A 14,729-nucleotide genomic window follows, 5' to 3' on the forward strand; every position below is an offset into this window, starting at 1 on the left:
GACCGCCAGCCAGACTCTTTCCCGAAGGACCGCCAGCCAGACTCTTTCCCGAAGGACCGCCAGCCAGACTCTTTCCTGAAGGACCGCCAGCCAGACTCTTTCCCGAAGGACCGCCAGCCAGACTCTTTCCCGAAGGACCGCCGGCCAGACTCTTTCCTTCATTATCCACCATTACTGGTTAATTTCAACCCATTTTTTATCTGTTGATCTGTGTGGACAAGTTTGCTCCGTTATTTTGTGTCTCTTCCTGCCCCCCAGACAGACAGACTTCTCTGGAATGATCCCAAATTGACCAGCTCCAGGGCAGCGACCCCCCCCCTCTGGCTTATTTCATCACTTCCTCTTCCTTTTGGAGAAAGAATGGTATTTCACTGTACTTGTGCATGTGACATTAAAACTTGAAATTGAAAACTCTTCCGGTCTAGAAATCTGTCATTTCCCCTGGAAAAAGTTCGGCCTACATTAACATTTCTTTCCTGTCGGTCGATGAGGGACCTGAAGACAAGAACCCACCGAGTCATCCCTTTGGCTAAGGACATCCTGTTTGACCTAGTAATATATAATACTATATGTCTACTACTACCACCAATCTTGTATTCTGCTCATAATGTAGGTAGATTTACAGTCCAGTGAAAACTATGTTCAGTTTGGAAGAGAGTTTGGCGAATCCAAGGTTTTGTTCATTGTGAAGGTCTGATGTTTATCATGCTTAAGACCTTCAGTAGACAACACATTCCCATATATCACTTAGTAAAGGGGTCAGGAAAAAAAGAGTTTCCTATCAAACCCAATGTTGTAAAATCTTCCTGGAATGATATATCGCCACTGCTCTACCTCTACTTGTATGCATTTGATTAAACAGTATTGGGAATATCACCCTCTATCAGCAGTAGGTTTATACAGTGTCAGCATGGGTGGTTCCTGCTGTCAAACTACACACACACACACCCCGTTTCAGACCAGTCACGCAGGCTGGGGCACAGTACAGCCTCTTCCATGTGCAGCCCTGGACCGTGGGAGAGGGATCCTGTTTCTCAAGTCAGACTCATCTGAGTCAGAGTATACTTGTAGTGTAGCACGCACACGCGGTCTGAAAACGTGACTTGAGGCTTGTTTGTCAGGTTTCACTAGTGGTACCAGTTTGAGTGTTTCAGTTCAGGATGAAGTACCAGTCAAAAGTTTGGACACCTACTCATTCAATGGTTTTTCTTAATAAATTGACCATTTTTACATTGTAGAAGAACAGTGAGACAAACTATGGAATCATGTAGTAACCAAAATGTGTTATTCTAAATATATTTTATTTGAGATTCTTCAAAGTAGCCACCCTTTGCCTTTGACAGCTTTGCGCACTCTTGGCATTCTCTCAACCAGCTTCATGAGGTAGTCACCTGGAATGCATTTCAATTAACAGGTGTGCCTTGTTAAGTTAATTTGTGGAATTTCTTTCCTGCCTCAGTGTGTTTGAGCCAATCAGTTGTGTTATGACAAGGTAGAGGTGGTATACAGAAGATGGCCCTTTTTGGTAAAAGACCAAGTCCATATTAGGGCAAGAACAGCTCAAATAAGCAAAGAGAAATGACAGTCCATCATTACTTTAAGACACGGTCAGGCAATCTGTAAAATTTCAAAGAACTTTTAATGTTTCTTCAAGTGCAGTTGCAAAAACCAAGCGCTATGATGAAACTGGCTCGCATGAGGACCACCACAGGAAAGGAAGACCCAGAGAGGATAAATTCATTAGAATTACCAGCCAAATAAATGCTTCAGAGTTCAAGTAACAGACACATCTCAACAACTGTTGAGAGGAGACTGCGTGAATCAGGCCTTCATGGTCGAATTGCTGCAAAGATCCCACTACTAAAGGACACCAATAAGAAGAGACTTGGTTGGGGCAAGAAACACGAGCAATGGACATTAGACCAATGGAAATTTGGCCTGATGAGTCCAAATATGCGATTTTTAGTTCCAACCGCTGCGTCTTTGAGACACAGAGTAGGTGAACGGATGATCTCTGCATATGTGGTCCCACCGTGAAGGAGGTGTGATGGTGCTTTGCTGGTGACGGTGGTCTGTGATTTATTTAGAATTCAAGGCACATTTCACCAGCATGGCTACTACAGCATTCTGCAGCGATACACCATCCCATCTGGTTTGCTCTTAGTGAGACTATCATCTGTTTTTCAACAGGACAATGACCCAACACACATCCAGGCTGTGTAAGGGCTATTTGACCAAGGAGAGTGACGGAGTGCTGCATCAGATGACCTGGCCTCCACAATCACCCGACCTCAACCCAATTGAGATGGTTTGGGATGAGTTGGACTGCAGAGTGAAGGAAAAGCAGCCAACAAGTGCTCAGCATATGTAGGAACTCCTTCAAGACTGTTGGAAAAGCATTCCAGGTGAAGCTGGTTGAGAGAATGCCAAGTGTGCAAAGCTGTCATCAAGGCAAAGGGTGGCTACTTTGAAGAATCTAAAATATATGTAGATTTGTTTAACACTCTTTTGGTTACTACATGATTCCATGTATTATTTCATAGTTGATGTTTTCACTATTATTCTACAATGTAAAAAATAAGACACACCCTTGAACGTGTGTCCAAACTGTTGACTGATAGTGTACGTTACCAGACTGTGAACCGTATTCCCCTTTGGCCCCATGCCACACCATTAGTCCCTCAACAACCTATATCTCCTAATTACTAGAAGAGGAATTAGTCAGAGACTTTGTTTCCATTATATGAAGTATGTATTTAATTACTTGTGATATGTTGGTCTAATGTTTTCTTGACATGAGCTAGCCACACAGAACCATAGTTGTATAAATGACTGATAAAGCATGGTCCAATCAGCAGACATTCTGATTCAGCTAACAGACAGAGAGACAAAAAAAAAAAAAAAAAAAAATCCATCGAGCCCTAGAACATTTAAAACAGTCTAAAATTGAGATCAAAATACTGACGAGGTGGTTGGCACACCATCATGAACCATTCCACACAGGAGCAAACACCACCAGACTAGGACTGTCTTTTCAAAATGACTACAAAAAAAGTATTCTTGTTTCGGCATGTCACACACCAACAACAATTACACTATTGTTATTGTGAATATATATTTCTACATTCAGTTTGAAAATAGCTCAGTCTCTCACGAGCTGCCTGTCTGGCATCTCCATCTTCATATACCTGTATCCAAACATCCTGTAAAACATGATTTATACTGTACATCAGAGTCAACGTGATAGTGTTCTTTCTTATAAAACAGTATAAAACTAAGTTAGCTTTTTTTTTTCAATACATGACGTATGGGGTGGGGATTGCTTGTGTTTGAGAGGAGGAAAAACTGAACACCCATCAAAGAGGAAACACCGATTGGAGTTAAACTGCTATACAAGGTTCAAGTGCTCCAATCAACGTTTAATCTTGGCCAAGGTCTCTTCTGTCAGATGCAGATAGTTTGAGAAGAGAAGACTGAATAGGTTTTCAGTACCTGATGATAGTTACTGATTGAAAGCCCTTGAAAGCCCTTAAATTGTGTTAACATTAAACTGTGTAAGGCAACTTTAAAAGAAATACAATAACATCCTGCTAGATCAGTCAGAATGATACATGTGGTAACGCCTTTCATACATTTCTTGTTATTGGGCCATAATTCCGTTCCTACACGCCACAGTTACACCTCATAAGCTATTAACTTGATTTTCAGTCTATCCTTTTTTTGTTCAGAGAAATATCAAGAGCTGAAGATGACCTGAGAAGGTGATTATGTGGAATGACCCAGTGATCTGAGAAGGTAATTATGTGGAATGACCCACTAATCTGAGAAGGTGATTATGTGGAATGACCCACTAATCTGAGAAGGTGATTATGTGGAATGACCCAGTGATCTGACAAGACTAAATGATGGCTCTTAGCTGTCTCAAATTGACAGTTAAAAATAAAAAAGTTGTAAAACTTCATAAAATTGCCAATCCCTTACATGGCACAGACAGCAAGGAACAGAGTGCAGCAACATGTCGTTGATATCCTTAGGGGGGGGAAGAGTTGATATTGCTGTTGGTCTCTGTTACAGACAGTTCACAGTGTTAGGGAGGGTGTAGTAGTGTTGAGGAGGAGCAGGACGCTGGTAATTGGCTAACACCAGTCTGCGATGTAGTCAAAGTCGGCAAACATTTCCTGGTCCTCGGCTGTCAGAACCCTGGGCTCCCGGGGCGGAGTCAGGATTGGTACTTCCGAGGTGAACTCGTCGTCAAAGTTACTGACGTCCTCTCTACCCTTGATGGTGGGAATGAACTCTGGCCGCACCTTCTTAGCCAGTAGACCGTCCCAGTCCACACTCTGAGGGGATACAGACCGTCAAGAGAGAGAGAGAGAATTTCATTACGTATAACTCATACAGGTGTTATGAATGGGCTCATAATGCATCATGAAGAGTTCATAAACTTTTCACACTTTGCGATTGGGATCATAAACCAATACGGGGAACCTACCCTAAAGAACGGATGTTTCTTAACTTCTTCTGCATCTTTCTCACCAGCCCCAAGACGTCTCTCTGGGTTTCTCCTCAACAGCTGGGGAAGAGTCGAGTTAGTTACAAAAAGAACAGGCATTTATTTACATGTATACTCCATAAAATGGTGAACCAATAGTCCAGTAAACACGACTGAATTCTCAGTGTACGTTGAATTATTTTACATCTAAAATAACCATCCTGAGATCCACAAGTAAACAAACCATACCCTTCTCATGATGGAAATGGCTTCGGTAGAGAGGAATCGTGGGTAGCGGACTTCATCGTTTACGATGCTGTCAAACACCTCCTCTTCGTCATCTCCAGGGAATGGGGACTCACCCACCAGCATCTCAAAGATGAGCACCCCTAGGCCCCACCAGTCCACGGCCCGCGTGTACGACGTCTCTGTCAGCACCTCAGGGGCCAGGAACTCAGGAGTACCGCAGAACGTACTGGTGCGGTCCTGATACCCCATCCCTACAGGAACCAGCAGACAGAGAGATGATCAATGAAGACAACTATTACAAAGCAATACCAAAAATGGGGTTAATATTCAAGACTGAGGGAATTAGACATGTCTTGCATTAAACCCCGAGGGCCAGTTTCCCCAGACACAGATTAAGCTTAGTCCTGGACTAAAAAGCTGACGGTGTCGAACATTCTGAGGCGGCAGGCAGCCTAGTGGTTAGAGCGTTGGACTAGTAACCGAAAGGTTGCAAGATCGAATCCCCGAGCTGACGAGGTACAAATCTGTCGTTCTGCCTCTGAACAGGCAGTTAACCCACCGTTCCTTGGCCGTCATTGAAAATAAGAATATGTTCTTAACTGACTTGCCTAGTAAAATAAATAAAAGGTAAAATTAAAATTCACCCACCTTCTTTACATAGGCCAAAGTCAGCAATCTTCACGTATCCCTCTGTGTCCAGCAACAAGTTGTCTAGCTTCAGGTCTCTGAAGAAGACCATCACAGAAATACAAGAGAGGGGCATTCATCAACAATTGTAGTACCAAATCATCATATGTGGTGTTAATAAGGGACTAACCAATTCATGTATAGTACAGTAATATATACACACACAAACTGTATGTGGGCATACCTGTATACAATCTTATGGTCATGAAGATACTGCAATCCCAAGACAACACAAGCAGCATAGAACCTGATGGAGACAGGAAATAGAGTTGTTAGATATTAACAACATAAATCTACCCAACTGAGAATAAACAAAGATTATTATCCAATATGAAATTACAAAAAAAATTTAAAAAAATGCAACATTCAACAATTTCAGAGATTTTAACAGTTCATATTAGGAAGTCAATTCATTAGGCCCTAAATTTTTTTGATAATCTATGGATTTCACATGACTGGGAACATACAGATATGCATCTGTTGGTCACAGATATCTTAAAAAAAGGGAAGGGATGTGAATCAGAAAAATCAGTCAATATATTCAGGTCCAGAGCATCCCAAACATGCTCAATGGGTGACATGTCTGATGAGTACGCAGGCCATGGAAGAACTGGGACAGTTTATGTGTTCTCTGAATTGTGTACAGATCCTTGTGACATGGGGCCGTACATTATCATGCTGAAACATGAGGTGATGGCGGTGGATGAATGTCACGACAATAGGCCTCAAGATCTCGTCACGGTATCTCTGTGCATTCAAATTGCCATCAATAAAATGGCATTCTGATGCCTGCCTATACCATTACCCCACCATGGGGCACTCTGTTCACAACGTTGACGTCAGCGAACCGTTCGCCCACACTATGCCATACACTCTGTCTGCCATCTGCCCAGGACAGTTGAACTCGTGATTCATCCATGGAGAACACACTTCTCCAGCGTGCCAGTGGCCATCGAAGGTGAGCACTAGCCCACTGAAGTTGGCTACGACGCCAAACTGCAGTCAGGTCAAGACTCTGGTGAGGACGACGAGCACGCAGATGAGCTTCCCAGAGGTGGTTTCTGACCATTTGTGCAGAAATTCTTTGGTTGTGCAAACCCACAGTTTCATCAGCTGTCCAGGTGGCTGGTCTCAGACGATCCCGCAGGTGAATAAGTCAGCTGTGGAGGTCCTTGGTTGGCGTGGTTACACGTGGTCGGAGGTTGTGAGGCCAGTTGGACGTACTGCCAAATTCTCCAAAACAACGTTGGCTTATGGTAAAGAAAGAAACATTAAATTATCTGGCAACAGGTCTGGTGGACATTCCTTTTATTTTTATTCTACCTTTATTTTACCAGGCAGGTCAGTTAAGAACAAATTCTTATTTTCAATGACGGCCTAGGAACAGTGGGTTAACTGCCTGTTCAGGGGCAGAACAGATTTGTACCTTGTCAGCTCGGGGATTCGAACTTGCAACCTTTCGGTTACTAGTCCAACGCTCTAACCACTAGGCTACCCTATTTCTGCAGTCAGCATGCCAATTGCACGCTCCCCCAAGACTTGAGACATCTGTGGCATTGTGTTGTGGCAAAACTGCACATTTTAGGGCGGCCTTTTATTGTCCCTCAGCACAAGGTTCACCTATATAATGATCATGCGGTTTTAAATCAGGTTCATATGCCACACCTGTCAGGTGGATGGAGTATCTTGGCAAAGGAGAAATGCTCACTAGCAGGGATATAAACAAATTTGTGCACAAAAATTGAGAGAAATAAGCTTTTTGTGTATATGGAAAAATGTCTGGGATCTTTTATTTCAGCTCATGAAACATGGGACCAAACACTTTACATGTTGAGTTTATATTTTTGTTCAGTATAGAGTATGGAAAGAGAATAAAGAGTTGTTACTCACACGGCCCGAGGTTCTTGGAACACGTCTGTGTGTATGTGCATCATGAGGTCACCACCAGCTGCATATTCCATGACAAAGCACACGTGTTCCTTTGTCTGGAAGCACGCAAACAGGTTGACCAGGAAGGGATGTCTGACGTTGTTCACAGTCTCAAAGATACGCTTCTCACACATCAGGCTGAGGAGAGGACAAGAGGTCAGTTATTTTACTGCAGATCATTTCTAAGGCTTTTTAATGCATCAGAGAGACAATATACATCAATATAGATGCATCTCGAATTTATATTGAGTGGGAAAAACATTAAGAACACCTGCTCTGTCCATGAAATAGACTGACCAGGTGAATCCAGGTGAAAGCTATGATCCCTTGTTGATGTCACTTGTTAAATCCACTTCAATCAGTGTATATGAAGGGAGGAGACAGGTTAAATAAGGATTTTTAAGCCATGGACTGTGTGTCATTCAGACGGCAATAGGCAAAACAAAATATTGAAGTGCCTTTGAAAGGGGTATGGTAGTAGATGCTGGGTTTTTCATGCTCAACAGTTTCCCGTGTATGAAGAATGGTCCACCACCCAAAGGACATCCAGACAAATTGGGACTGTTCTGAGGGCAACTCCGTTGGGGGGGGGGGGTAAGTCAATATTAGGAAGGCGTTCTTTCCTTTTTCGTTCTCTCCCCAATTTTGTGATATCCAAAATTGGTAGTTATAGTCTCGTCTCATCGCTGCAACTCCCGTACGGACTCGGGAGAGGCGAAAGCCGAGAGCTGTGCCGAGAGCCTGCGACAGAGACTGGACTCGAACCCAGAATCTCTAGTGGCACAGCTAGCACTGTGATGCAGGACCTTAGACCACTGTGCCACTATGGAGGCCCCTAGGAAGTTGTTCTTAATGTTTTGCATGCTCAGTGTATATTGTCATTAAGTTGTCAGCGTTACTTCCCACCTGTCTACTTCATCACGTGATACAATGTCTCCTTTCTTCAGGGCCTTGATAGCAAACATCTCCCCAGTACTTTCATAGTCAGCCAGGAGCACCTGTTGAACAACAGAGAGCAGTTAGATCTAGCGTGTGACATCACGACTGCCTTTTTTTCCCTACCTTTATTTAACCAGGCAAGTCAGTTAAGAACACATTCTTATTTCAGGGGCAGAACGACAGATTTGTACCTGTTCAGGGGCAGAACGACAGATTTGTACCTTGTCAGCTCGGGGGTTTGAACTCGCAACCTTCCGGTTACTAGTCCAACGCTCTAACCACTAGGCTACCCTGCCGCCCCTTCCTGAGACATGAAGATCATGTGTGGCCTTACCTTTCCAAAGTGTCCTCGGCCCAGGACTGCCACACATTTAAAGTCTACGAGACTGAACTGGAATTCTTCCTTCTGCCTGGTATCCGTGGTGTGTTGGACAGGTAACCTCTCATTGGGCTGCTCTACAATAACACTGTCGTCTAGGTTACACTTCAACAAACTGTTCCTGCTCTCATTCAGGAAGTCAAATGTAGACATGGCTTCCTGGGAACAAAAAAACACCGAATCACAATCGAGGTTAGATCAAAATACACCAATCACAGTCAAGTAAAACCAACTTTAACAGTTACAGAACTGTCACGGCACGTTACGTTATAGACCATGTTCTCTAGAGCAACTTAAAAAGGGCAATTAAATACCATGGCTGAAGAACAGCATGAAACGAGTCAGAAAAACTGATTAAAACGGTCATGTCTTTACTAAAAAGAACCAACAGCAACGTGAATCTTTCAGAGTTTGTGAATTGATACATTGTATTCACAGCTACCTGTACTTTCTCTCCGTCTGCAATACTGCTCTCCAGAATGGGCTCTCCAATAGAAGCCACAGTGTGGCGCTTCAGGGGAAGTGGGGGCTCTTTGCCAAACTCCAGTTTGGTCACTATCAGGTCACTGAAGCGAGAGAGAGAGAGGTCATTTCAGAAGGGGACTAAACTGACAGTATCATGCAACTTTAAGTTTTAGATTTGTGTTCACTTCAACAATTTGTAAGGGGTGGACCAAAAGATAATCACTGGACGAGGCGTGTGTGTTTACCTAGGGGAGGTCAGGTGCAGGATGGACTGGGACTCAGGACCTAGCTCTGTCCCCATGTCCGGCAGCTGAGCTGGACTGAAGGAGTTGTTGACAGAGGGGATGGCTCTCCTCACCAGCCGACCCCACGTAGCGATATTTATGTTCATCTGAGGCGCACGCAGGAACGTCTTCCCTGGGACACAGAGGGTCACAACCATAGCTTCATTCATCCAATCAATAAAAATCAACAAACTTAGACCTTTATTCAACCAAATTATGTTACACAGCGCTTTAAAAATAACACCGATAACATTAAAGCTTGGACTTTACAGAATAAACTACTGACCTTGTTGTTTGGAGAATATCTTTTTTTGCCTTTGAAGTTTTGACCTCCGCTCAATAACTGGGTTGAAAAATGTAACCTGTGGGAACACACACACAGGTCATAGGTCATGAGTACATTTTGTAAATATTCGGAATAAATCAGTTTTTTTTTAAAGCAGGAAAAGGTAAACGTGGGTGTTTTGTTGGGAGAAGTGGGTAATTGAACCGTACCTCAGCAAACAGCTTCCCCTGAGGCTCCAGGTAGAGGCACATGCCATGTCGTTGGTTGTCCAGGAAGTCTTCCAGGCGAAGGAACTTGACGGCACACAGTGATCTCCAGTCCCTCCAGTAGACTGAGATCTCCAGCTCACGAGACTGTGGAAGACAAAAACTGTAACATCTCTCCACCGGGTCTCCTCAGTCACCAGTCATCGGGTCTCCTCAGTCACCAGTCATCGGGTCTCCTCAGTCACCGGGTCTCCTCAGTCACCGGGTCTCCTCAGTCACCGGGTCTCCTCAGTCACCAGTCACCGGGTCTCCTCAAACACCAGTCACCGGGTCTCCTCAAACACCAGTCACCGGGTCTCCTCTAACACCAGTCACCGGGTCTCCTCTAACACCAGTCACCGGGTCTCCTCTAACACCAGTCACCGGGTCTCCTCTAACACCAGTCACCGGGTCTCCTCTAACACCAGTCACCGGGTCTCCTCTAACACCAGTCACCGGGTCTCCTCTAACACCAGTCACCGGGTCTCCTCTAACACCAGTCACCGGGTCTCCTCTAACACCAGTCACCGGGTCTCCTCTAACACCAGTCACCGGGTCTCCTCTAACACCAGTCACCGGGTCTCCTCTAACACCAGTCACCGGGTCTCCTCTAACACCAGTCACCGGGTCTCCTCTAACACCAGTCACCGGGTCTCCTCTAACACCAGTCACCGGGTCTCCTCTAACACCAGTCACCGGGTCTCCTCTAACACCAGTCACCGGGTCTCCTCTAACACCAGTCACCGGGTCTCCTCAGTCACCAGGTCTCCTCATCGGGTCTCCTCAGTCACCAGGTCTCCTCATCGGGTCTCCAACACCAGTCATCGGGTCTCCTCTAACACCAGTCATCGGGTCTCCTCTAACACCAGTTATCGGGTCTCCTCTAACACCAGTCATCAGGTCTCCTCTAACACCAGTCATCAGGTCTCCTCTAACACCAGTCATCAGGTCCTCCCTAACACCAGTCATCAGGTCTCCCCTAACACCAGTCATCAGTTAGTCCCCTAACACCAGTCATCAGGTCTCCCCTAACACCAGTCACCAGGTCTCCTCAGTCACCAGGTCTCCTCATCAGGTCTCCTCTAACACCAGTCACCGGGTCTCCTCTAATACCAGTCACCGGGTCTCCTCTAACACCAGTCACCGGGTCTCCTCTAACACCAGTCACCGGGTCTCCTCTAACACCAGTCACCGGGTCTCCTCTAACACCAGTCATCGGGTCTCCTCTAACACCAGTCATCAGGTCTCCTCTAACACCAGTCATCAGGTCTCCTCTAACACCAGTCATCAGGTCTCCTCTAACACCAGTCATCAGGTCTCCTCTAACACCAGTCATCAGGTCTCCTCTAACACCAGTCAGTCCCCTAACACCAGTCATCGGGTCTCCTCATCAGGTATCCTCTAACACCATTCATCAGGTCCTCCCTAACACCAGTCATCAGGTCTCCCCTAACACCAGTCATCAGGTCTCCTCTAACACCAGTCATCGGGTCTCCTCTAACACCAGTCATCGGGTCTCCTCTAACACCAGTCAGTCCTCTAACACCAGTCATCGGGTCTCCTCATCAGGTATCCTCTAACACCATTCATCAGGTCCTCCCTAACACCAGTCATCAGGTCTCCCCTAACACCAGTCATCAGGTCTCCCCTAACACCAGTCATCAGGTCTCCCCTAACACCAGTCATCAGGTCTCCCCTAACACCAGTCATCAGGTCTCCCCTAACACCAGTCATCAGGTCTCCTCTAACACCAGTCATCAGGTCTCCCCTAACACCAGTCATCAGGTCTCCTCTAACACCAGTCATCAGGTCTCCTCTAACACCAGTCATCAGGTCTCTAACACCAGTCATCAGGTCTCCCCTAACACCAGTCATCAGGTCTCCCCTAACACCAGTCATCAGGTCTCCCCTAACACCAGTCATCAGGTCTCCTCTAACACCAGTTAGTCCCCTAACACCAGTCATCGGGTCTCCCCTAACACCAGTCATCGGGTCTCCTCTAACACCAGTCATCGGGTCTCCTCTAACACCAGTCATCGGGTCTCCTCTAACACCAGTCATCGGGTCTCCTCTAACACCAGTCATCGGGTCTCCTCTAACACCAGTCATCGGGTCTCCTCTAACACCAGTCATCGGGTCTCCTCTAACACCAGTCATCGGGTCTCCTCTAACACCAGTCATCGGGTCTCCTCTAACACCAGTCATCGGGTCTCCTCTAACACCAGTCATCGGGTCTCCTCTAACACCAGTCATCGGGTCTCCTCTAACACCAGTCATCGGGTCTCCTCTAACACCAGTCATCGGGTCTCCTCTAACACCAGTCATCGGGTCTCCTCTAACACCAGTCATCGGGTCTCCTCTAACACCAGTCATCAGGTCTCCCCATCAGGTCTCCCCTAACACCAGTTAGTCCCCTAACATCAGTCATCAGTTTCAGGCTTCAGGGGAAAGCAATAGATTCCTGCAGACTTGGTACCAGCCGGTCCTGCAGACTTGGTACCAGCCGGTCCTGCAGACTTGGTACCAGCCGGTCCTGCAGACTTGGTACCAGCCGGTCCTGCAGACTTGGTACCAGCCGGTCCTGCAGACTTGGTACCAGCCGGTCCTGCAGACTTGGTACCAGCCGGTCCTGCAGACTTGGTACCAGCCAGTCCTGGCATTCAGAGTTACAGTTGCACAACTCCAGAAGAGAGCTGCTCTCACTTTTCCTGCCTGGGTACGACGTGCTAATGAATCCGTGTGATTTGCTGAAGGTTGTGAAATAGAAACAATGACCCAAATACAAACAGAAATCTGGATAAAAAAAAGTGTTTGAGGCGATTTCAGACACTAATGGCATTGTATGGGAAAGGGGAAACCTTCCCAGAGTAATCGAGGTAAAGGCTAGGAGTTTTTCCCTAGCCACCGTGCTTCTACACCTGCATTGCTTGCTGTTTGGGGCTTTAGGCTGGGTTTCTGTACAGCACTTTGAGATATCACCTGATGTACGAAGTGCTATAGAAATAAATTTGATTTGACTTTGATTTGAAGTAGTTCGTGGTCTAGATTACCGTGTCTAGTTCCACAGTGGATATATAGTGAAGTAGTACGTGGTCTAGATTACCCTGTCTAGTTCCACAGTGGATTTAAAGTGAAGTAGTTCGTGGTCTAGATTACCCAGTCTAGTTCCACAGTGGATATTTAGTGAAGTAGTTCGTGGTCTAGATTACCCTGTCTAGTTCCAATGTAAACTTCTGGTCCCAGGACTGGTTGCTGACTGGTTTCCAGCTGGTCTGTCCCACTTCAGTGTTGTCCAACTTCAGCACAGCACTGATCTCATCTGGACAGAGCGAGAGAGAATACGTTTATTCAATCTGGACCCAGGGTAATGTTCAGTAGGCATGAAATGGACTGAAAACAGGGAGGACTTGTCCAATTGTCTGTACTCGCGCTTTAAGAAAACGCTTGTTTTGATTTTCTGTGCAAAACATTTTGAACACCAACCCCGATTTCACCCCTCTGTTCAAACCGCAGGCAAAACACTGAGCAATATTTCACAGCGAGACGCAAGGCATTAGTCAGAGCAGCTTCTCCGAGCAGCTTCAAGCCATCAGACGGAGACACATTGGGGTCAATAGAGCAACACTCAACTGGACAGGTCGTCGGTCTTGGAGAGGTTGCGTGAGCTGGCTCCTTTGTTCTTGTTGCTTCTGGACATGAAGGAGGATCGCTGTTCACTGGGGCTCCAGCCGGGGTGGGAGGCTGAGGGGGTCTTACAGCGACCTGGGACGTCCTCCAGCAGGTCCTGACAGCCCATCAGTCGCACCTCCAACGTACCTTGGTGAAAAACAGGTAAAAACACACTAGACAGTAGCCCAGAAAGACGAAGGCCGGGGGGCACACTGTATCAATCGTCTCAGAGTAAGGGTGCAGGTCTAGGATCAGGTCCCTCCTGTCCATGTAAATATTATTGTGATCTAGAAGGCCAAACTGATCTTAAAATCAGCAGTCCTCCTTGATACATACTGCCACTGCACTATGGACTTACACGTTGTTATTGTAAATGTAAAATGTTGCTCAAGTCTGACCCGAGTGGATGAGGCATTACATACCGACTCAATCTGAAGTTTATCATCGTCTAACAGCGGTTTATTCCATTTACAGTACAATGTGCACGTGTGTTTGGGATGAGGGTGGCTGTGTTATGCCGTGTCATCTCCGTTGACCTTATTAAGGAATGCCTCAGACAGAGCTTGGAACTTAAAGAGAGGCTGCTGTGTTTTGACATCTAGGGTATCCCGTAACGATAAAGACAACACTGAGTTATTGCTTCTAAAAAAAAGGACAGTCTTACCTGTGAGTGCAGCAGGCTTGGTGACCGTGCTGTACTGGTTGTATGTAGACATAACGCTATGGCGTGGGCTGAGTGGCGGGGACACCACCATGGCTAGCTCCTCCATGATGAGAAGGTTCTTAGGGTGGTTCTTCGGCAGCTCACTCAGTCGCTGCTCCAGAGATAACTTCAGCAGGTCCAACTTCTGATTGGACTCATTGAACCGGGCTTGAGCCTGGGGGGGGGGGGGAGAGAGAGACCAATATTAAAATGTTTAAACATACTAGCACATAACCATACGACTGGACACATCTGAAAACTTCAGTTTAGTGCAAAGCATTCAGAACGCATTCAGAGGTTAACACTATGGAACACCTGGGTGAGGAACGGTATGCTGTGGAATGTTTCTTTTTATATTCCTCACCGATGTGTTATGGTAAGCTGGCTTGACTCTCTGCAATA

At 45.9% G+C, this 14,729-nt stretch overlaps 1 protein-coding gene across 2 annotated transcripts in view; it reads right to left on the bottom strand.

The window, feature by feature from the left end:
• Positions 1 to 2,739: 2,739 nt before the first annotated feature.
• The window catches only part of LOC135513283 (serine/threonine-protein kinase N2-like), a 50,261-nt gene continuing 38,271 nt past the window's right edge, over positions 2,740 to 14,729 (bottom strand). For both annotated transcript variants that reach the window (XM_064936160.1, XM_064936158.1), the window contains exons 6-20: positions 14,289 to 14,502; positions 13,586 to 13,771; positions 13,165 to 13,274; positions 9,920 to 10,063; positions 9,711 to 9,786; positions 9,386 to 9,557; positions 9,118 to 9,241; positions 8,631 to 8,834; positions 8,264 to 8,355; positions 7,319 to 7,495; positions 5,613 to 5,675; positions 5,390 to 5,466; positions 4,742 to 4,992; positions 4,493 to 4,573; positions 2,740 to 4,340 (exon numbers count right to left, since the gene is read on the bottom strand). In XM_064936160.1, the coding sequence (XP_064792232.1) occupies positions 4,137 to 4,340; positions 4,493 to 4,573; positions 4,742 to 4,992; positions 5,390 to 5,466; positions 5,613 to 5,675; positions 7,319 to 7,495; positions 8,264 to 8,355; positions 8,631 to 8,834; positions 9,118 to 9,241; positions 9,386 to 9,557; positions 9,711 to 9,786; positions 9,920 to 10,063; positions 13,165 to 13,274; positions 13,586 to 13,771; positions 14,289 to 14,502 (2,175 nt within the window). In that variant the 3' untranslated portion in view covers positions 2,740 to 4,136. The remainder of the gene's footprint in view (positions 4,341 to 4,492; positions 4,574 to 4,741; positions 4,993 to 5,389; positions 5,467 to 5,612; positions 5,676 to 7,318; positions 7,496 to 8,263; positions 8,356 to 8,630; positions 8,835 to 9,117; positions 9,242 to 9,385; positions 9,558 to 9,710; positions 9,787 to 9,919; positions 10,064 to 13,164; positions 13,275 to 13,585; positions 13,772 to 14,288; positions 14,503 to 14,729) is intronic.

Source organism: Oncorhynchus masou, chromosome 24, assembly GCF_036934945.1.
Source record: "Oncorhynchus masou masou isolate Uvic2021 chromosome 24, UVic_Omas_1.1, whole genome shotgun sequence".
Taxonomy (NCBI): Eukaryota; Metazoa; Chordata; class Actinopteri; order Salmoniformes; family Salmonidae; genus Oncorhynchus; species Oncorhynchus masou.